At 44.3% G+C, this 22631-nt stretch overlaps 1 protein-coding gene across 1 annotated transcript; it reads left to right on the forward strand.

Moving 5' to 3' along the window:
• Positions 1-1855: 1855 nt before the first annotated feature.
• LOC120612968 (death-associated protein kinase 1-like) lies at positions 1856-22587 on the forward strand (the record flags this gene model as incomplete). Its single annotated transcript, XM_039875689.1, has 7 exons — positions 1856-2189; positions 8360-8548; positions 10430-10627; positions 11717-11855; positions 13080-13200; positions 14996-15184; positions 20073-22587. Coding segments are annotated over 7 exons (2403 nt in total), but the record flags the coding sequence as incomplete, so codon positions are not given.
• Between the last annotated feature and the right edge of the window lie 44 nt (positions 22588-22631).

Consider the following 22631-nt stretch of genomic DNA (forward strand, 5'->3'; position numbering starts at 1 on the left):
GATTCAGAAGTATATCATTAAAAAAATTAAAGAATTGGTAAAAAAGAAGGACGGGGAGGGGAACGAACTGTCTTTAGCATGAATAAAGGCGAATCTCCAGTTTGGGGGATTTATCCTCCTGAGATTCACACTGATATTCCTCGGCCATTCCATTCACACAGCACACACTAAGGAACTGCCACTGGCCCATTGCCTTCCGGCGTCATCCATCCAAGCCTCGGTAACACAGAGTACCCTTCTCTGAGAGCTGTGGGCCTAGTGGCACAAAATCATGGGCTGCTGCCAAGAGAAACAGGGAGACAACTTTGCTAAGAGCTAAAGGAGAGGTGGACATCAAAGGATGATAACAAGAGACAGTGTTCTAATAAGACCACTTTGGTGAAGAGGCAAATAGGTCTGGTCAGAATTCTAGAACATTTGTTCTTTTACCTCTCCCTCAAGACTGCTCCCACCCCCCACACCCCATATCCCAACAGTGGGGCAGGATGCTGAGATATTAAAAGAATTGTCCTTTCCTCCAATTTCTATACCCTTTCCTCTTCTTCCACATTCAGAAAAAAGATATAGACTGCTAATGACACAACACTCATAGAAACTAAAATGGAAGCAGCAAAGAGCAAACACTTTTGGGATCTTAATTCTGTGCTTATAAATTATAATGGAGTTTCTGATTTCCAGTTCAACATGTTCAGAGCTTGGAAGTTGTCCATATGTCCTGACAAATAGAAATCTGAACAAACTCAAAATTCCACAACTCATCCTAGATTGTCTGGGAATTAAGGTCACAGGGGAAACCTCTACCTCCAGAGTTGGAGAGACAGAAAGGCGAACAAAGAGCATGACGACTTATAAATGCAGAAATCCATGAGCAAATACCTCCCTGAGGTTCAGCACCAGGGCAGGAAAATTAAACAAGCTGAAAAATTGCTGGAGGCACAAAGAGGTCTGAGCTAAAACTCGAGGGGGTTCTAGTCATAGAGGAGTGTTCATAATTTTCGTGAGTTTTACCTCCAGGAATCTGTGCCAGGTTCTTGCAGTGAATATCTAAAATTCTGAATTTTCCAGGATGGCCGGATCAATGTTTCACTATGTAGAACTTGAGGCCGGTGTTCTGGGTGCAAAGAGCATCTTGCCAGCACTATTCCATCCAAAGCTCTCATTGTTATATTTCATGTCAGAGTGTTCACATGTCTGTGTCTCCCCAAGACCATGGATCTGAGGCGAGTCTAGACCTTCCAGTTGTCAGCACTGTACTTAGCACATGGGAGGCTGACAATAAATGTTTGCTGATGAATGAATGAATGAATGAATGAATGAGTGAATTATCCTGAATGGGGAGACTCCTGCTTCTCCCTCAGTCCCTGTAGGACTGGGAAAGAAGAAAGTGGAAAGGTTATTGTGTCACCCAGGCCCCTCCTCCTCATTTAGCTTTGTACCTAGTGATGCCTCTCTTCTTATCATCACAATGTCATAAAGGAAACAGACGCCCCCTCACGGTGAGGACCAAGTGCCCCTGGCCAGTCTCACAGGGCTGACCCTGTTTCATAGGAATCGCTCCCCCCAGTTCATTCATTATGCATCAAATGCAATGGAAATCAACAGATCTGTGGAGAGAGAGCAGATGGGTGGTTGCCAGGGGCTGGGCAGAGAGGGGAGTGTGAAGTGACTGCTAATGAGTGCTGCGGCTCTTTCTGGGGTGCTGAAAATGCTCTGGTGGTGGCGGCACAGCGTTGTAAACGTTCTAAAAGACTCTGAACGGTACACTTTAAAGTGGTTAAAGTAGTGAATTGTATGTTATGTGCATTTCACATGAATTTTTAAACAAGTACTAGGGTCAGAACAAAAGGGGTAAATTTTGCAGGCTGGGAAGCTGCAGTCCGGGGTTCGGAGCCCTGGGAATCGGCATCGCCGCTTGCTCGGGCCTTCCTCTGTCTCTGTGATTAATGGGCCCTTTCACTGTGTCCAGGATACTCACCGAGGACTCTTCATCCAGCAACTGCGACCCACCCAGAACCTGCAGCCGAGGATCAAACTGAAGCTGTTCGGCCACTCGGGGTCTGGGAAGACCACCCTGGTGGAGTCTCTCAAGTGCGGGCTGCTGAGGAGCTTCTTCAGGAGACGCCGGCCCAGACTCTCCTCCACCAACTCCACCAGGTTCCCGCCTTCGCCCCTGGCCTCCAAGCCGACAGGTAGGCGCCTCCAGCCCGGCCCCTGCCTCTCCAGTGCTTGGCTTTGCCCTGTCTTGGGTCAGGGTCTAGGATGAGTGGTCTATTGGTCCCAGGCTGACCGGATCCCACCGCCTTGGTGGCTTTCAGGTGTGGTCTAGCCCGGCCGTGGGCCTTGTGTCCACCCCCTCCCCCACATTGCCCAGCAATTGCCTGGGAATGGCAAGGAAAGGATGTCACTGAACTCGTGCTCACAGGCATGAAGGTCCACAATCACAAATGTGCCAATAGCAGATTTGTGTCATATTCTACTCGGGGACCTGGCCCCTGATGACACAAAGGGCTTGGACTAGCACTGGTTCCAGATTGCACAGATTGAATGGTGGCCCCGGGCTGCGTCCTCACTCGCATGCTTTCTTCTCGGAAGCCTGCGGGCTCACCCAGAAATGCAGGAACAGAGAGCAACAAACTGGGAGTCAGGTGGGAGCGCTATTCCTGCACATCGTGAGGTCGGTTGGTGGTTTTGAAAGGCTCCTTACTGGTTGTCATGGTTGGTCTCTCCACCCACATGGACCCTCGTCAGGAAGCTGGCTTTGCTGCCTTCCCCACCTCTCGCAGACACGATTATTGGTGGATTCGCACCCAGAGCTGCAGGATTACCTGTCCTTCCCCAGGGAGACACACCCACAGTGAGCAACAGGAGATTGTGGCATCTGGGTGTTATTTCTCCTGAACCCCCTGTAGAGCGAGGGACTTAAGATTTGCAACAGTAAGCAAAGAGATCTTCAAAGATTTTCCTAAATAATGTCAATTTGAAGCCTTGTGCCTCAGATTCGTTTTCTGTTCATGATGTTACAAAGGTGTCATACCTGTCCCCTAGGTTGAATACAAGTGTTTTCAGTTTGTTTCTATGTAGTTCTTCTCTCCATGAGGAAGGCGGTCTGGGAACATTAGCGCAGGGGGGACAGTTGACTGAGCTTTATGCGCCCCTTTCAACTCGTTTTCCCTGAACACAGTAGTAAAATGGAAACTTTCAGAGAAAAATAACCAAAATGGATTTATAATCAGAATGATTATAATGTTGCCAATGCATATTGCTGATACTTATTGAGCACCAACTGTGTGCCAGGAACTGCACAAAATGTGGTAAATGTGACACCTCATTTCATCCATGAGACGGGCTTACGCAGTAGTTTTACCACCGTTTTACTGAAGCCTCGAGGGGTCAAGTAGGCTGCCTGGAGTCACACAGCTGGCGTTCATGAAGTGTGTGGCTCCTGAGTCAGGGCTTATGAATGACGCTTGGAACTCCTGAGTCAGGGCATTTGTGTGCACACGTTTTCCATTTTCCACTGTAATTTGAGCTCAGTGTAGGGATGTCAGATGGGTTGTACCTTCTCTAAAGTCAGTAGTTTCCCAGATTGAGTGATGAGGTTCAGCCTAGCGTGTAAACCTGGCCAGTGTTTCTAGTTGGTCAGCTTCTCTGACAGTTCATGTTGTCACCCCTAGAGGGAGTCAGCCCTGTCTCGTTTAAGGTCAGTCTAATCTGAGCCACTATTGCAGGGGTGGGGAGGGAAGGAGACGGTGTGTGTGTGTGTGTATGTGTGTGTGAGAGAGAGAGAGACAGAGACAGAGACAGAGACAGGCAGACAGAGCTAGAGAGACAGAGAAAGTTAGTGACAGAGAGAGACAGAGTGAGACGGAGAGACAGAGAGACAAAGAGGTAGCTTCCTAGATCTTAATCTGGAATTTCTTAAACCTCATTGGGTATGAAATTATGCCCCAGGAGTCCTTAAGGTAAAGTGAACCAGCCACACATCAAGCCTAAGAGTTCCCCAGGATAATAAGATTTTATCTGCTGCTCAACCCTCACCTCTCAGTAGTATCTCCGTTCATCTTTTTCCTGGTCATTTTCCCACATCCGGAAGAATCTGGAATTAGATTCTTGATACAATGCGGCTCAGGATGACTGGTTTATTAGCAGGTGTCACCGTGTGTAACAACATCCTTCAGCTAGTACTTAGAGAGACTTGGGTCACAGGGCTCAGTGACGGAAGATTCCCTTATAGACCAGACGAGCCACCTCAACTGCAATCAGCATAGAGACTCAGCGGGTCTCATAGGGAGGCTGCTTCTCTTGTTCTCTCGGCCACCTTGGTTCAGAGCTACCTTCCCAGGCCTAGCCCTCAAATTTCTATGTGGAGGTAACTCATTAGTGGGGGGCCTGGCTTCTCCAAAAGGACTGTTAGGAGATAAACACTGTTCTTTGTTTTTTTTTTTTAATATCCCATGGGACTTAGTTCTTTAGAATCTCTCTGGTGTCCTGTGGTCTCAGAGGATGCTGGCTTCCTGACCAGAAGGAACCGAAGGGAGAAAACCTTTCAAATGTATCCCCTCTCCTGGGAGCTAATGTCACTGTTCTCTCAGGAAGCTCAGCTCTGCTCTCTGTGGTCACTTGACTAAAGGCAAGTCGACTTGGGGATTTGCAAGACTGAGGAACGTAATAAATGCTGGGAAGGTATGAGAGAAGTCCAAGATATGAGAGAATAACCAAATAATTGTTCAGCTGGCAAAGTTTTTGCTCCTTGGTGAGACAAAAACGAAACCTAGGTAGAAGCAAGAAGGTACGGACAGGCACGTGTGTGATGAGCATAGTCTGTGTTCCAGGTGCTGTACACATATCGTCTCTTGGGAGTCTCACAACTTTGTGAGGTTGTGTCATAAACCCATTTCAGAGAAAAGTAACCCAAGATGTTTTGCCTAAGGCAGAGGCTGAAACCCAGCAGTCTGGCAAGCTGCAGTTGTGTAGCTTGGGGGAGGGGAAGGAGAAAAATTGAATTAGCTACCAACATTGAAAAATCTAGAGATTTCACCTAAAAAGCTAGATACTTTGCTTTTTGTTGAAAAGCGGAAGCTCTGGCCACACTTGATTCATATTCCTGCCTGGTGCTGGTTAGTGGGGAGGAGTGTGGCTGCCCCATATATGGAGGCACAGGCATCGCATTTCACCCCTTCTCCACCCAGCCCCCTAAATCTAAGAGACCCACAGACCAGGAGAGAGAGCTCAGAAGCAGACTCGCCCACCCTATTCACGAAATTTTGCCCTTTCATAGAAATGACATTCCAGAAATTCAATAGAGTGTGACTTCTGGGCCAAGGTCACCCTTAGTCAGTGGTAGAGGTGGAATTCAGCCTCAGTTCTGTCTGGTGGCCTCCTAGAGGGCCTAGGCAAGGATGGAAAAGTTGTGTAACCCATAGAGGGCTGTGTTGCTTAATACCAGGTGCTTGGTCTGCCCCAGCGGGGGCTGGGGAGGAGGGGCAGGGTAAAGATTCTATGCAGCCCTTAGAAGAGACAAGACTGAAGTTAAATCTAGACCTTCCTGAGGCCTGGGAAGGGCCAGGAGCTCTGCCTGTAGGCACTGTAGCAGACCTTCCTCCTGCCCAGTGCAGGGGCAAGCACACCGCAGGGCAAGAGAGCCGCTGGCAAGAGGCAGCAGCACACAGGGCCTGGACCCTGCTAGCTCTACTCTGAGCAGCTCACCAGTCACTTCCAGGCCCTCACAAAACAGCATTAAGGGTGTCCTTGGAAAAGCAGAGCTTGGCACAAATACAAGGTGACAAGAGGGCCACCTGAGGAAGACTGGGCTGGGGAAGGGTGCAGGTTCTAGTGGGGGGCTGTGTCCTCCAGGGAAGGATGTCTGCTTCCAGAAACAGCAACATTGTCACTTCAGAGTGGCAATGCTTATGCCTATGGGCCATGCCCTGCTATGTCCCAGATCAGTGTTCTGGATAGCCGTAACCTCTACTAGAATGGTCAGGCCTTTTTCCTTTCCCAGGAGAGATGCCTCTGTGGGCACATTTATATCATTTATATCACTCAGACAGCAAGGGGCTTGTTGGCCTTAAGAAAGTTAGCCCTTTGCATTGTTATCTCTTAAAAACACTGGAGGCTACAGGCTGATCCACCAGCCAGGAGACAGGACCAAGTGCCATGGGTGGAGCTGGTCCGCCCCTGCCTGAAGCCACTCAGGGCATATGGTGGTCTACCCACCACCACCCACTCTTTGGCTGCCACATACATACTTGTTTGTGACCAGCTAGGTGTCAGAGCTGTTGAATTGTGGTTCTACAGTAGGAAGGAAATACCCAGTATCAGTGGAGGAGCCAAGGTCCAGGAGAAACCTGCAGGAGACTGTCACCAGCTCTCACCAGAGAAGAGCATGTGGGAGGAAGTCTTCTGACCAGAGTGCAAGTGGCTTCCCCCTCGGGCCTGCCACTTTTTACCACAAAGGGTCGGTAATCCTCCCCCCAAAAAATTTTTCTTCCATGATGTCAGTGTTTCCCAACGAAACTGTTATTTTAATAGTGAATACAAATCCTGCCCTACCGTTTTATTCTCCAAACAAAAAATGTCTTCAAGGTACAGGAATGCCTGTTATTTCTCATATTCTGGTCAGCTCACCCTTGGCAAGCAGGAGCCCACAGTGCCACTAAGACAAGGTTTGTTCCTGACAGCAGTCGTCCCGGACACAGTTTCATAGCACAAGGAAATGGACAAAACCCATTCTTGTGAAACCCCATACCTTTTTTCAGACCCGGAGTAACAATCTGCAGAGAAATACACTAAGATGTCAACCACATTGCCGCTGGGAATAGAATCATTTTTCTTTACATTTCTGCTTGCCAAGTGTTCCACTTACACAATCAGAAAAAAATACAAATATATATGAAGAATTCTTCCCATCTTATTGCCCTTCCCCTTGCCCTTGGACCTGACTCTGCCCTTGAGCTCCACTTTTCTCATCCTCATCTTCCCCTCTTCCAGTGCCTGTGCCCTCAGTCTAAAATCTTCGCCCTTTAAACAAGGGGTTACCTTTCTGTTTGGATCACCAATTTTAAAGTCAGGAGGCCCAGGTGAAATGCTCCTTTCTTTAGTACTTTGCAATGTCCGTGGCTATTAACCGTGAACCAAAGTACTAACTTTGGTAGGGTACAGTTCAGCTCACAGGCCCCTCCCTCGATGCACTAGCGGAGCCCACACTTTGGCTGTTCCAAGTCCGAGCGCTGAAGTGGACAGACCGGCTCTGCCTTGGCAACTCCGCTGGGAGAGAAGAGCAGGCCAGCGAACAGTGTGATAGCGAGTGAGCACAGGGTACTGTTCCTGGAGACGCACAGGCTCTGCCCTGACACAGGGGACACGTACTGTCTTATTCAGCTGTCCCCTCAAGTGTCACTCTTATTATTTATGTACATTTGTTAAACCGATTCACTTTTTTTATTTGCTAAAACACATCGATATGAAAATGAAATAGTTAATATCCTTACCATTAATGGAAAAGCAATACCACTGCCATAAATAAAATAAATGTAATGAACAGCAAACAATGTGATTAAAATCTAGCTCTATACTGTTGCCTGCTCCCTCTTTATTAAAAGGGAAGATTAGTAAGGATTGAAGAAATGCTGAAGACTTAATGCCACATTGAGACTGGCTGCTACAGCAATTCAAAGGCCTTCAAGGGAATTTAAAAAGGAACGATTTTATCATTGTGGGATTCAGCATTATTTAATGCCATGGCCTGGTACTGTCTAAAATCATTTTGCATTCAATCTGAAACAATCGTACCAAAGTGGTATTCGTCTCATCTGCAACAGTCAGGGTCCGGCAAAATTCACATGAACATCCAAGAGACAGTGAAGCATCTGGAGGTTAAGAATACAGGGGAGCTGAAGAAACAAGAGGAAGAAATAGTGTTTCTGGAAAAACTGGAGCTCCAGGGTAAAGCCACTCGGCTGGAGTGGGGTGGAGGTGTCTGGAGTCAGAGAAACACACTGGTATCAGAGAAGCAGCAGCAGGTGGTGAGGAAGGAGGAAATGCCTCTTCCTTTCCTCCCAGCCTCTCCAGTGCCTCCCGCTGGCCGACCCCAACCAGCGGCAAATGGCAAGCAAGTCAGCCCCTCCTGGCACAGAGAGCACAGGAAAGGGACCTGGGAGGTAAAGCAAACAGAAACAACATTTCTGAGAAAGTTACTGCACAAAACATCACAAGGGGCACAATCACAATCCCGCCTGAAGCAGGAGTGGGGTAGGGACAGAGTGTCCTGGAACAGGACCACACATAGGCAAAGGTTGGGAGGGAGAGCAGGTACGCACACTGCCCTGTGCAACTCTGACGGCTCCTCTCTGGCCTGCAGTCTCCGTGAGCATCAACAACCTGTACCCGGGCTGCGAGAACGTGAGCGTGAGGAGCCGCAGCATGATGTTTGAGCCAGGCCTCACCAAGGGGATGCTGGAGGTGTTTGTGGCCCCGTCCCACCACTCGCACTGCTCTGCTGATGACCAGTCCACTAAGGCCATCGACATCCAGAACGCCTATTTGAATGGTATGTCCCACCCACCCCAAAAGAGAAGGACTTCAAGTGTCCTTTTGCCAGGGCTGTAAGGAATTACCCTAAGGAAGCCTGTCCCGGTGGGCATCCGTCACAGCCCCACTAAGCACAGAGGGGGAGCCAGTGCAGTGATATTGGGATTGACCCAGGACTGAAGCAGGGCTGGTCAGTACTCCTAAAAAGTAAAGCTAGGTGTCCTCTGTACCTAGAGAAGCACTGGGCACAAAGTAGGTACTTAATAAAGAACTGTTGAGTAAATTAATATATTTTTTTAAAGTAGAGCTAAACATCCAATTGGATTGGAAATCTCATAAAATACAATCCCTCTAGCAGTTTGATATACCCAAGAAGAATTATTTTTAAATATATCTAAAGCCGTGGCTAATGCTCTAATACAAACACAAGCAATTTCTTTTCCATAAGCAAAATTTCAAGTATGTTCTTTGCTCTCAGAAATTCCCAAGGGGTAAAGTTTTAAATGTTACCAGAGCTGGTTTACTCCTTCCAGCAACCACTGCATCTTCCCTATAATACCCCCTGGGCGCCCCCCCCACCCCCCACCGACCCCAGGACTTCTACCTGCACCCAAGTCACTTGAACATGGGCCCCTGCCTTGTTGAGATCCAGTTTAGAGCAGAGATAAAGCAATTTCCTGAGACTCAGTTCCCTCATCTGTGAGGACTTTATGAGCTGATGTTTATTAAGGGCCTAGTACAGCATCTGGCACTGGGAGGCATTCATATAATGGCAGTTGGGAGCATCTTCATGAAGGCTCTTTTATTATCCCAAACCCAGTGAGAAATAGACTACTCTGTGTGTGTGGCCTAAAGCAATGGTTCTTAAACCCCTGGAGGTTTTGACGCATGAGAATCTCCTGGAGGTCTGTGAAAACAAAGACTGTAGGCCCTACCCACAGAGCTTCTGTTTCAGCAGGCCCCGGGGATTCCCAAGTGTTGTTGCTACTGCTGGTCCGAGAACTCCACTTTGAAAACCACTAGCCCTCAAGGAATAGAATGAAAGTCCATGGTTATTAGGTCAGAATTTCACCTACAGACACTTCTGTGAAAACCAGCCGCACCCACAGCTCAGGTGTGGGAGAGCAACTGCCCACCACTACACTCAACCTCCCAGCCCTGCCCGACCTGTCAGTCGACTGCTGCATCTTACACTTGTGCAGACAGCCCGCTTGCTTCCGACTGACCTGAACATGTTGCTCCCTCGCCTGTGGAAGATGAATTTAGTCACTATTTAACCAAGATTAAGGTTACATTTCATAGCAACTTTTATGTTCAATATTTTATATAGTCATTTTCCAAAAAGAATTTATACTTACTTAAGGATACAAAGCCCATCACATGTTCTTTCACTTTGTGAGTTCTGCTATCCATTGGGATGGACTATAGCATAACTCATGCTTCTGTGTAAGGGACATGATGGATGTTTGTTCTTTCCCCAGGTGGTTCTTTCTTATTTTTTATCTACCAATATATGTATACACACACATTTCCATGTATGAGTATAGGCATGCACATGCGAGGGGGAATATTATATGTGCGTGTGTGTACCATTCAGGGTACTATAAGTAAATATGGTAGAGATATAGATACAGATACAATAATGAAGGTGTTTAGGAAAACAGATAAGTAGATATAGATAGATTCACTGATACAGAGATGAAAGCTATGGATATAGAAACAGATAAAGGTATATATCATAGAGCTATGTCAGTATTACATATGTAGATCCACACTTAAGTAGATGCATAGATAAACAGATGACACTTTCCCTACTGGTAACCCCTAAAGTGCTAAGAAAAATTGTGATTGAAATCTGGTGGTGCTGTTTCACAAAAGTAATTTATATTTTTCTCTGTAGGAGTTGGCGATTTCAGTGTGTGGGAGTTCTCTGGAAATCCTGTATACTTCTGCTCTTATGACTATTTTGCTGCAAATGATCCCACATCAATCCATGTCATCGTTTTTAGTCTAGAAGAACCCTATGAAATCCAGTTGAATCAAGTGATTTTCTGGCTCGGTTTCCTGAAGTCTCTCGTGCCAGTTGAAGAACCCATAGGTAAGCTGAGACTTCCCTGGGTGAGCGAGCACCTTTTCCACTGGCCTTGCACCCTGGCTTTGCTTGGATCCTGGCTTGTGGCACCCTTCATTCCTCCTTCCTAATAGAAGATTTCCACTCCAGAAGTTCCCTGAGGTCCAACTGTTCATTTTGTTCTGCAGGAAATTGTTTCGTGCTCACATAGTTTTTGCGACAAAGACCCAATTCTGAGCAAGTTCTTGAGAGCCCTTTCTCTCTCTCTTTCTGTATATTAGAGCTGTGATCACTTTTGTTGGGTGCAAAATGGAATACCTCCTTTGATAGTTCCTATACCTTTACTTCACGGGTACATAATTCACAAGCAGAATGAGCTTTCTTTCATTCTATAGTTCCATCAAGAATGGAAGAAAAGGGACCACAGTGACTGAATGCATTATCCTAACTTTATCTTAGAGAAGAAGATAGTATGGAATAAACGTCCTTTGTTCTTTTCATACAACAAAAGCAGCAGCCTTCTCTGGCAAAACACATATTCAGCAGTCAGTTTTTTCTTTGAAAAGTTTATAATAATCAAATAAACTGAGCTTAATTCCCCTTAGGGTACCACTACTTTATCTCTTTGTTTCTTTTTTTTTCTTTCATGTTTTCGTCTTAAGCACTCCCAGAAGTGAGAGGCTCTCTGCCTGTGTAAATTGCAGGAGTTTCTCTTCTGAGTCATTTCTGTAGTGTTACCGCATTCAGAGCGCTTTCTTTGGTCTTGTGAAGGGCAACCCCCTGGTCAGAGGTTAGATCTCCCCTCACCATGCAAGTAAGGCCTATTTGGAGATAGATCTGAGAAGCTGCCTTCTGTTCTATGGTTGGTTCTGATCCATTTCTGAATAACTTTCCTTGAGGCCCAGGAAATAGGCTCATTCTGTTTTTAGCCTGGCCTGGGGCCCAGAGGTTACGTGACACAGCAGGCATGGGGTCCTCAAATTTTCAGGCAGTTGTACATCCACCTGCAGAGACAGCCTGGGCCTGAGGCCAGCGAGCACATTCTTCCTCACCTAGAAAGAAGAGGCAGTCACGAAGGTGGACCCATCTCTAAAACGGTTCTCTCTCTGCCCCCAGCCTTTGGCGGCAAACTGAAGAACCCACTCCGAGTTGTCCTGGTGGCCACCCACGCTGACATCATGAACGTCCCTCGTCCAGCTGGAGGCGAGTTTGGATATGACAAAGACACAACATTGCTGAAAGAGATCAGGAACAGGTAAGCAGCAGATGCTGGGTCTTCAGGGAAAATATAACCAAAGTCCTGTGAACAGAAAAAGGAATTAAAGAAATTAAAGGCCTCTTGTCCCTGGTTGCTTTCTTTGGTTGCATTTTTCATTTTTATCAAAGCAATGAATATTTTATGGCTTTTTTTTTTTTCAGTTTTATTGAGTTATCATTGACAGATAAAATTATAAGATATTTAAAGTGTACATTGTGGTGATTTGATATATGTTTACATTGTAAAAGGATTCCTACTATCTAGTTTATGAAAATATCCATCAGCTCACATGTTTTATCTTTCTTACTCTTTTTTTTTTTTGACAAGGACATTTCGTTCCACTATCAACAAATTTAAATTATAAAATACAGTATTATCAACTGTTATTACTCTGTTCTGCATTAGATTCTTAGTTCTTTTAGTTGTTTTAGCCTTAAGGTTTTTTGATGATTATCATGATAACCACTGATGAATATTTCTCAAAATATGAGTTGCAACCCACTAGTGGATTATGAAATTCATTTAGGTGGTCTAGGTCAACTCTTGAAAATGGGATAGAGTGGGATGGCGTAGAGACTATCAGAGCACATTTCATGACAAGTAGTTTTGTAAAACTTTTGTTTCACTTCTAAATATGGATGCACACAGGATCACCATGTAAAAAAATACATATTTCTACTGAGTGTCTGTCCACAGAAAGTTTGAACCTGCAGCTCTATATAATATGCTAGTAACTGTAGCATATTATACAAATAAAATTCTGTTTATCAAATGAAGACACTTATTTGTTATCTTCCCGATATGAAAAATAGGGCTTCTACTAATATTTTTAGATCTAAGTTCTAACTCTCATACTCATCCCTCTATTCTTACTCCATCAACTGTAACTGTATCTTTTCTCTACTTGTAAGGTGAGCACATAAGGCCTCACCTTTCCTTCGTCAGGGCAGCTGATATCTTTCCATTCTGTGTTCCTGCCGTTTTGTGGGACCCACGGTGCCCATCTGCATGGCTGAAAGCATGCGGGTGTCTCCAGGCTTCTGCCCTAGTGTAACGTTGTAGTGCCCAGTAAACAGCAGGGAGGGGGGCCTTCGCAAGGTCACCAGAACTTCCTGGCCTCCAAGCAGCCTTTCAGGCCAGCAGCCAGCAGGAGCCCGGTCCTGCTATGGAAACACCTGGCGAAACTGCATCACTCTCCTGAGGCTACCACTCTTCCCTTAGGTTTGGGAACGATCTTCACGTTTCAGATAAGCTCTTTGTTCTGGATGCTGGGGCTTCTGGGTCTAAGGACATGAAGGTACTTCGAAATCACCTGCAGGAAATACGGAGCCAAATTGTTTCGGTGAGTATACCTGGAGACGGTGGGAATCCACCCTTTGCCCAGCCCATCCAGTGACCCCGGCGGGCCTCTTTGTGCTGCCCTCTTGGTTTGGTTTGGGTTCCAGGGGGCCCAGTACAAGGTGGCTGCTTGGACACGTTTTTATTCTATTGCTCTGGAACGAGGAAGGAAGAGCAGAGAAACGAGGAGATGGCCACGAAATGAAGGGGTTATGGGCAAAGTAGACCACCTCAGAGTGTAGGAAATTCTGACAGTTTTAGTGGTCTGCTTAAAAGTAAAACTGCTTTTTACAAATTACAGAAGCAATTCAAAAGTGATTTCTTGTGAAATATTTAGAAAATGCAGGAAAGTAAAAAAAAGTCACGAACAACATTTATCGAAGGGCATAAAATAATAGATGAACAAATGGAATGAGACTGTGTTCTCGGATGACAAGATCTTACTAAATGTCTCGTTTTCCCAAATTATATAAACTTAATACAATTCCAGTTAGCACCTGAATGGGATTGAGAAAACTTTTTTTTAATCTTAAAATTTTAATAGAATAAGTAAAACATATTATAAAGTCTCTGTAATCAATAAACAATGATATTATTTCAATTTAATGAGGAAAATGTTTACTTAATAAAGATTTTAGCACAAATGGCTATTTGCCAGAAATAAGGTTGAACTCCTAATCACTACATAGCCCCAAAATAAATTCTAGGTGGATTAAAGCTTTTAAATGTAAAACAATAGAACAATATCTTTAATGGAAATGTAAGAGAATATAATTTAAAATAACTCAGAACTGCTTTGGGAAACCTTTCAAATGTAGATAGAAAACCCCAGAAGTTTTCAAAGAAATTTTACCTATTTGACAATATGAAAGGTAAAAAAAAAAATTTACTGGCAAATAAATTCTAAAAACAAAGTTTAAAAGGTGAGATAGACTAGGGAAAATATTCTCAATGGGTTTGACACATAAACGATTATTATCTATATTATTCAAAAAGATCTCTGAAATTGGTGTGAAAAGGGCAAACATTGCAGTGGCAAAAGGCTAGAATGCCCCTAGAATGTTCCTGCAACCCACGCCTGAGTGTAAACAAGTACGTGCCTCTCCTTCCCCAGCCAGGCTGATAAATGCCTCTTCACACACCAGGCTCCACTTCCAGACATGCTTTTGGAGTTTTCGAGAACCCTCTCCTCTCTCAGGAAGCCAGGCCCTTGCTTTCTGATGGGGCCCCATTATGGCACATTCGGCAGGTGGGGAGTCATCTGGCAGGAACCTGGTCACAGAAACCAGTGGGTGATGATCACGAGCAGTGGTCTATGAAGGGCTCCCAGCGCCTCCCCACCCATGGGATGAGGCTTCTGGGCTGTAGGGAGTCCTTGAGCTAGGGGTGGTATTATGTCTGCTTCACACCCCACCTCCCTTAACTCCTGAGGTCAGGCAGTTGGAAATCGCCAAACAAACTGCCTTTATCCCTGAGAATTTTGAGTTTTTTGAATGGGGAGTGGAATTTAGCTGACATAAAAGCTATGATCCTAGAGGGGACTGCCTGATGAATGTTGGAGTGCTACAGTGTATGGCTGGTGTGGTTTTTAATTAGGAAGATGTGTTGAGTATATGAGTCTAGAACATAGACTGACTTACTTAACCAAGTTAAAAGATTAAAAACCTATATCAAGACAGTTACCAAGAATTAGTCTAAATTGAAATAATATTTCAACAACAGTCTCCATAAATGCCTATCTAGGCTCCTCCTGAGTCCCCACAGCTGTAAATTGTCCTGTCCTGTCCTACATGTCCTAGGTCTGCCCTCTGATGACTCACCTGTGTGAGAAAATCATCTCCACGCTGCCTTCCTGGAGGAAGCTCAATGGGCCCAACCAGCTGATGTCGCTGCAGCAGTTTGTGTATGACGTGCAAGACCAGCTGAACCCGTTGGCCAGCGAGGAGGACCTCAGGTGCATAGCCCAGCAGCTCCACAGTACTGGCGAGGTAAGGGCTCCATGAGTCCACACAGGGTTCTAGGAGGTAATACTAGCAGGGTAATACTAGTAGAATGAGTTTGGGAGCTTTCCTTCTTCCGTTTTTTTAGAATAGTATAAGAAGGATAGATATTAATTCTTCTCTGAATGCTTGGTAGAATTCAGCTGAGAAGCCGGCTAGTCTTGGAATTTTATTTGTTGGGAGTTTTCTTGGTTACCGATCAAATCAGGAAGAAACAGAAAATCTGAACAGACTGGTTACTAGAAACAAAATTCAGCCTTGGAAGATCCTATGTTTCTAGGAATTTATCCGTTTACTCTAGGTTGTCAAATTTGTTGTTGTATAATTGCTCATACTATTCTCTTATAATCTTTTGTATTTCTGTGGTGTGGGTTGTCTCTTCTCTTTCTGATTTTTTTTATTTGAGCCCTCTCTCTCTTTTTTCTTGATGAATCTGGCTGAAGATTTATCTATTTTGTTTATATTTTCAATGAACCAGCTCTTAGTTTCATTTGATCTTTTCTATTATTTTTTAGTCTCTATTTCATTTATTTCTGGGCTGAACTTTATTATTTCCTTCCTTCTACTTTGGGTTTTGGGTTTGTTTTTTTGTTTGTTTTTTCTAGTTTCATTAAGTATAAGTTTAGATCATTTAAGATTTTTTTTATTTCTTGTTTCACTATGAATTTTCTTCTGAGAACTGCTTTTGCATCATTGTTGTATTTTCATTTTCATTTGTTTCAATATTTTTTTAAATTTCCTCCTTGATGTCTTCATTTACCCATTGATCGTGTAATAGCATATTGTTTGGCCTCCACATGTTTATGTTTTTTTTCTAGTTTTTTCTGGTAATTGATTTCCAGTTTCATACTGCTGCGATTGGAGAATATGCTTGATGTGATTTCAATCTTCTTAAATTTACTGAGACTTGTTTTATGGCCTAACGTGTGGTCTATCTTGGAAAATGTTCCATGTGCACTTGAAAAGAATGTGTATTCTGCTGATTTGGGCTGGAATGTTCTGTAAATATCTGTTAAGTTCATTTGATCTAATGTGTCATTTATGACCACTGTTTGTTGATCTTTTGTCTGCATGATCTGTCCATTGATGTAAGCAAGTTTACAGTCTCCTTACTATTATTGCAGTACTGTTGATCTTTTCTTTTATGTCTGTTAATATTTGCTTTATGTATTTAGATGCTTCTGTGTTTGGTGTGTAGATATTTATAAGTGTTATATTCTCTTGTTGGATTGATCCCTTTGTTATTATGTAATGCCCATCTTTGTCTGTTTAAAGTCTATTTTGTCTGATATAAGTATTGCTATACCAGGTTTTTTTGTTTTTTTGTTTTTTTTCATTTAGATGCAATATCTTTTTCCATCCCTTCAATTTTAGTCTGTGCGTGTGTTCTGGTCTGAAGTGACTCTTTTGTAGGCATCATGTGCACTGGTCTTGTTTTTCATATACTCGGCCTCTCCATGTCTTTAGATTGGAGCGTTTAGTTTAGTTACATTTAAAGTAATTATGGATAGTTATATATTTGTTGCTATTTTATTAATTGTTTTCTGGTTGATTTTGCAGTTCTCTGTTCCTTTCTTCTTTTGCTGTCTTTTCTTGTATATTAATGACTTCCTTTGGTGATCCGTTTGGGTTCTTTTATAAAAAAAAATGTTTTGCGTATCATAGGTTCGTGGTTGTGGTTACCATAAGATTCACATGTAACAAGCTATGGTTATAGCAGTCTATTTTAAGTTGGTGGTCTCTTAAGTTCAAACATGTTCTAAAAGCATTAGATTTCTTTACTCACCAATCCCATTTATGTTTTTGACATATTTCACATCATTTGTGTGTGTCACTTAATTCATTGCTTACACATGCTCTTACTACTTTCGTCTTTTAAACTTCATACTAGCTTTTTATGGTTGACCCACTACATTTACTAAATGTTTGCTTTTATCAGTAAGATGATTTTCTTTCCTACATTTTCTTATTTTTAGTTTTGGCCTTTTCTTTTCCACTTAAAGAAGTCCCTTTAACATTTTTTTTAAAGTCAGTTTAGTGATGATGAACTCGTTTAGCTTTTGTTTTTCTGGGAAACTTTTTATCTCTCCTTCAATTCTGAATGGTAACCTTGCTGGATAGAGTATTCTTCATCGTAGGTTTTCCTTTTCATCACTTTGAATATACCGTGCCAATCCTTTCTGGCCTGTGCATCTTCTGCTGAAAAATCAGTTGATGGCCTTATGGAAGATCCCTTGTACGTTATTAGTTGCATTTAAAATTCTCCCTTAATCTTTAACTTTTGGCATTTTTATTATGATTTGTCTTGATGTGGGTCTCTTAGCGTTCATCTTGTTTGGGACTCTCTGTGCTTCCTGGACTTGAATGTCTGCTTCCTTCACCAGGTTGGGGAAATTTTCAGCCATTATTTCTTTAAGTAGGTTTTCTGTCTCTTTCTGTCTCTCTTCTCCTTCTGGAACCTCTATGATTCATGACCTCTATGACGTTGTCCCAGAGGTACCTTAAACTATTGTCATTTCTTTTTAATTCTTTTTGTTTTTTGCTGCTTCAATTCGGTGATTTCTACAACCTTGTTTTTCAGCTCGCTGACTCATCCTTCTATGTCAACTAATCTGTTGTTCATTTCAGTTACTGTATTCTTCAGTTCTGATTGTTTCTTTTTTTATATTTTCTATCTCTTTGTTTAAGATTTCACTGAGTTCATCTATTTTTCCCCTAGTTCATTGAGCATCCTTATAACCAGTGTTTTGAACTTTTTATCTACTAGATTGCTTATCTCTGGTTCATTTAGTTCTTGTTCTAGGGTTTTGTTCTGGCTTTCATGTGGAACTTACTTTTCTGTCTCCTCATTTGGGCTGTCTCTCTATGTTTGTTAATATAAATTAGATGAAAGAGCAACCTCTCCTGGTCTTGAAGGAGAAGCCTTGTGTAGGAGCTTCTCCTATGTAGACTGCATGTTCCAGGTGTCTATCGCTAGCCAGCTGGACCTTGAGCTGGAAGGGGCGTGGGCCACCAGGAGACCTGGGGGCAAGCTGCACTGAGGCCTCGTTGGCAGGCTGGTTGGGGCAGGAGCAGGAACAAACACTATGGAGTTCTGGGGCAAGCCTTGCTGAGGCTTAGAGCTGGAGCTGGAATGGGCTTGGGCTAGGAGGCAAGCCAAGACAGAGACCAGAGCTTTAGCTGGAGCAAGTACAAGCCGAGGGGAGTTCCCTGGGCAAGCTGCACCAGGGCCACCTTGGTAGGCCAGTTGGAGCTGTAGCTAAAAGCACTGTGGTCTACAGGAAGTCCCAGGAATAAGCCACATCGGGGGTCTGGAGTTGTAGTTGGAGTGAGCGTGGGCCGTTACGAGTCCCAAGACAAGCCAAGAGGCTAATGTGAGCCACGGACCTGGTGTGCACTCTGACGGTCTTGGAGGGCTGACTAAAGGGCCTGTATCGTGCTCCTGCCCATGCGATCAAGGAGAGAGGGCCACAAATGACTCTCTCCAGTGCCTCTGACACAGTCCCCTCTCATTTGGCAGATGCTCTAGGATTAGTTAATGGATTTCCTTCCCATAGAGATTAGGTGCCCTTTAAACCACTGTTTTTTCGCCATGCCCCAGATTCTGTGCACAAGCTCTTCAATAATCTGTCCCTACTTCAGGTCAGTGCTTTGGGGGTGGGGTTCCCACAGTACTTCATCTCCGTCTTTCTTACCTGTTTCTATGTGGTCTCTCTCTCATTTATTGTGCGGGAGCTTTTTAGTCAGCCCTCAGTTCTTCGTCACGGGGAATCGCTCTGTACTTGTAAATTTGATGTGTTCTTGGCAACAGGTGGGTTCAGATTCTTTCTACCCCATCATCTTGGACCCAAAGTCTCTGCCCTCCAAAAAGTTTCAATCTAAGACTCAATTTTGAACAGAATTCTATATGGAAGGTGTCTCAAAGATTTAAACCAGACTATAGGCAGAAAAATACTCCAGCTGCAAACAGGTCCAGAGTCTGAGCTTTTGTGTGAGAAAAGAGCTCGCCTTGGAGCATCATTATTTGTAGTGAAGAGGAACAGGGGAAGTTGCTTCTACTTTTTTGTCACATTTTTTTCTTTCTGACTTTTGCTTTTTAAAGAAATAAACATGACTGGCGAAGCCCAAGTCCTCTCTGACCACCACCTCTAGTCTCGTTCCTCCCTCTTTCTTCTCTCCAGGGCCAATCACTGTCATGGTGGCGGCGTGTCTTTCCTGAACTTTTTATGTATGTTTGTTAAAACTTTACAGTATAGTATAATATTCCAAATCTTTTTTTGAAAAATAGCAAGCCTTTGGAGAAGTTGCGGGAACAGTACGACAAACCCTCACGTACTCTACACCTAAATTCACCTAGTTGTTTACATTTTGCTACATTTGCTTTTATCCTCTCTCTCTTTTATTTATTTACTTTTTATTTTGCAAGCATCGTGACATTTCTCCCCTAAATAATTTAGCCTGTATCTCCTAAAGAAATGGACATTTCCCACATAACTACAATGTAACATATTATCATATTCTGGACACACAACATTGATATAGTATCACTGAATATATAGTCCTTATTCAAATGTTTGTCACTTGTGCCAATAATTTCCATTCGGCTAGCTGCCATCTCTCTTTTTTGTTGTTGTCATCTTTCATTACATTGATCATTTTTAAGAATCCGTGGTCTTTTCAAAATATCTGTGACCTCGAGCTGTTTTTTTGGCTTAGTAATTGATTTTTGAGATCCAGCCATATGAAATAATCTGGGTCATTCCTTATGACATCTGCTCAGATTTTGTCACTGCTCAGTCTCTTTTGTTCTCTGTGCAGCTGGTGCCTCTATTCATTTAGGTTCCTATGTGTGACATTCTGTTGTCCCCTCTGGCAGATCAACATCATGCAAAGTGAAACAGTTCAGGATGTGCTACTCCTGGACCCCCGCTGGCTCTGTACCAACGTCCTGGGGAAGCTGCTCTCCGTGGAGACCCCACGGGCCCTCCACCATTACCGGGGCCGCTACACCATGGAGGATGTCCAGCGCCTGGTGCCTGACAGCGACGTAGAGGAGCTGCTGCAGATCCTAGATGCCATGGACATCTGTGCCCGGGACCTGAGCAGTGGGACCATGGTCGACATCCCCGCCCTGATCAAGACAGACAACCTGCACCGCTCCTGGACAGACGAGGAGGACGAGGTGATGGTCTACGGTGGTGTGCGCATTGTCCCCGTGGAGCACCTCACCCCCTTCCCATGTGGCATCTTTCACAAGGTTCAGGTGAATCTTTGCCGGTGGATCCACCAACAGAGTGCTGAGGGAGATGCCGACATTCGCCTGTGGGTCAGCGGCTGCAAGATAGCCAACCGTGGGGCTGAGCTTCTGGTGCTCCTGGTCAACCACGGCCAGGGCATCGAGGTCCAAGTGCGAGGGCTGGAGACGGAAAAGATCAAGTGCTGCCTCCTGCTGGACTCGGTGTGCAGCACCATCGAGAACGTCATGGCCACCACGCTGCCGGGGCTGTTGACGGTAAAGCATTACTTGAGCCCCCAGCAGCTGAGGGAGCATCACGAGCCCATCATGATCTACCAGCCACGGGACTTCTTCCGGGCACAGACCCTGAAGGAGACCTCGCTGACTAACACCATGGGTGGGTACAAGGAAAGCTTTAGCAGCATCATGTGCTTCGGGTGTCACGACATCTACTCACAGGCCAGCCTGGGGATGGACATCCACGCATCAGATCTGAACCTTCTGACCCGGAGGAAACTTAGTCGTCTGCTGGACCCGCCCGATCCCATGGGGAAGGACTGGTGCCTTCTCGCCATGAACTTGGGCCTCCCCGACCTTGTGGCAAAGTACAACACCAATAATGGGGCTCCCAAGGAGTTCCTGCCGAGCCCAGTCCATGCCCTGCTCCGGGAATGGACCTCCTACCCTGAAAGCACAGTCGGCATCCTCATGTCCAAACTGCGGGAGCTGGGGCGCCGGGATGCCGCAGACTTTCTACTGAAGGCGTCTTCTGTGTTCAAAATCAACCTCGATGGCAATGGCCAGGAAGCCTACGCCTCAAGCTGCAACAGTGGCACGTCTTATAATTCCATTAGCTCGGTTGTATCCCGGTGAGGGCGGTCTTGGCTTGGGCAGGGTCTCTTCAGACTGCAGAAGCAAGAGAGTTGCAGCCCATCTTTCCCATTGGAGATTCTGGGTACAGCCCTTCCTGTGCCCACACACAGAAGGATGCCACCCTCCCTCCAGCTTCACCTGTTTCTCTCCCACTTCCTCCTTCTTTCTCATACATTCCATTGTGAGTGGATGGTCTTTCTAGTTTATGAGCTGACCATACCCTTTACTTTGGCCATTTGAAAAGCTACTGTCTCTCCTCTCTATGTTCTGGACTCCATCTCTCAGCCTCTAATACCTTGCTTCTTACCGATAATTTCACCGGAATTCCTAACTTTTCAATGAAAATTTTTTAACTACTATATTGATTGTCCTTTAAATAAAAAGCGCACATTTATCCAAAATGTGCATTTCTTATACTCTTTTCTTTATTACACCATGTCCTCAGCTTATCTTTTTTATATTTGTAGGAAAACCTCCCATGTATGGACTCCCACTGTATGATTTATAAATAGACAATATGTGAGTGCCTTTTGCAGATGAGGGTGTGTTTGCAATCATCCAAGTCAGCCAGGAGCTGTCACAAAGGAAACGCTCCCTCTCTGTCCCTTGCTGTATGCTGATCATCGCCAGAGGTGCTTCACCCTGAGTTGTTGCTGTTTCCCCCCCCCACCCCAGCAATGTTTATGTTTTATTTGGCAAGGAAAGGGGAGAAAGAAATCCTCCTCTAGAGTGATTTCATGGCCAGTGTTGTTGCTATGATAAGACGTGTTTGTTAGCTTTTGTTTAAACGTCAATGTGAACATCCACATGGAAACTACAGACCATCATGCTTTATCATTCCCTCTCATCTCAGGTAGAAGGTTGACACAGTTGTAGGGTTATGAAGAGCTGTATGAGAGTTCAGACAACCCCTGACTCATGATTTGTGGCAGTCTGTTGTCATTCGTACATAGCAGATGGTTCTCCACGTTTAGATCCTGGTTTGATAATTTCCTGTACTTGAAGTCTAAAAAAAGAAAATAAAGGAAACAAGTTTAATCTTGCAGTGATTTTAAATCGTGATACAGTTTTAAATTCATATGAGGAAATGTCCTTATTCTTCTGTCCTGAGAAGCATGTAATTTTAATGTTATATCATATGTATATATATATATGCAGTATGTATATACATATATATTAATACAAGTATTTTTACTTAATCTATAAGATGTAGTAAAAAGTTGTTTTTCTTTTCTTTTTGTTTTTTTTTCCTTTTTTAAAAAATAAACTGTTGCTTGTTGCATTAGTTTGTTGGTCTTTAATTCAAAAGAAATTCTTTTTCTTTGT

Source organism: Pteropus medius, unplaced genomic scaffold (assembly GCF_902729225.1).
Source record: "Pteropus medius unplaced genomic scaffold, Ma_sr-lr_union100, whole genome shotgun sequence".
NCBI lineage: Eukaryota > Metazoa > Chordata > Mammalia > Chiroptera > Pteropodidae > Pteropus > Pteropus medius.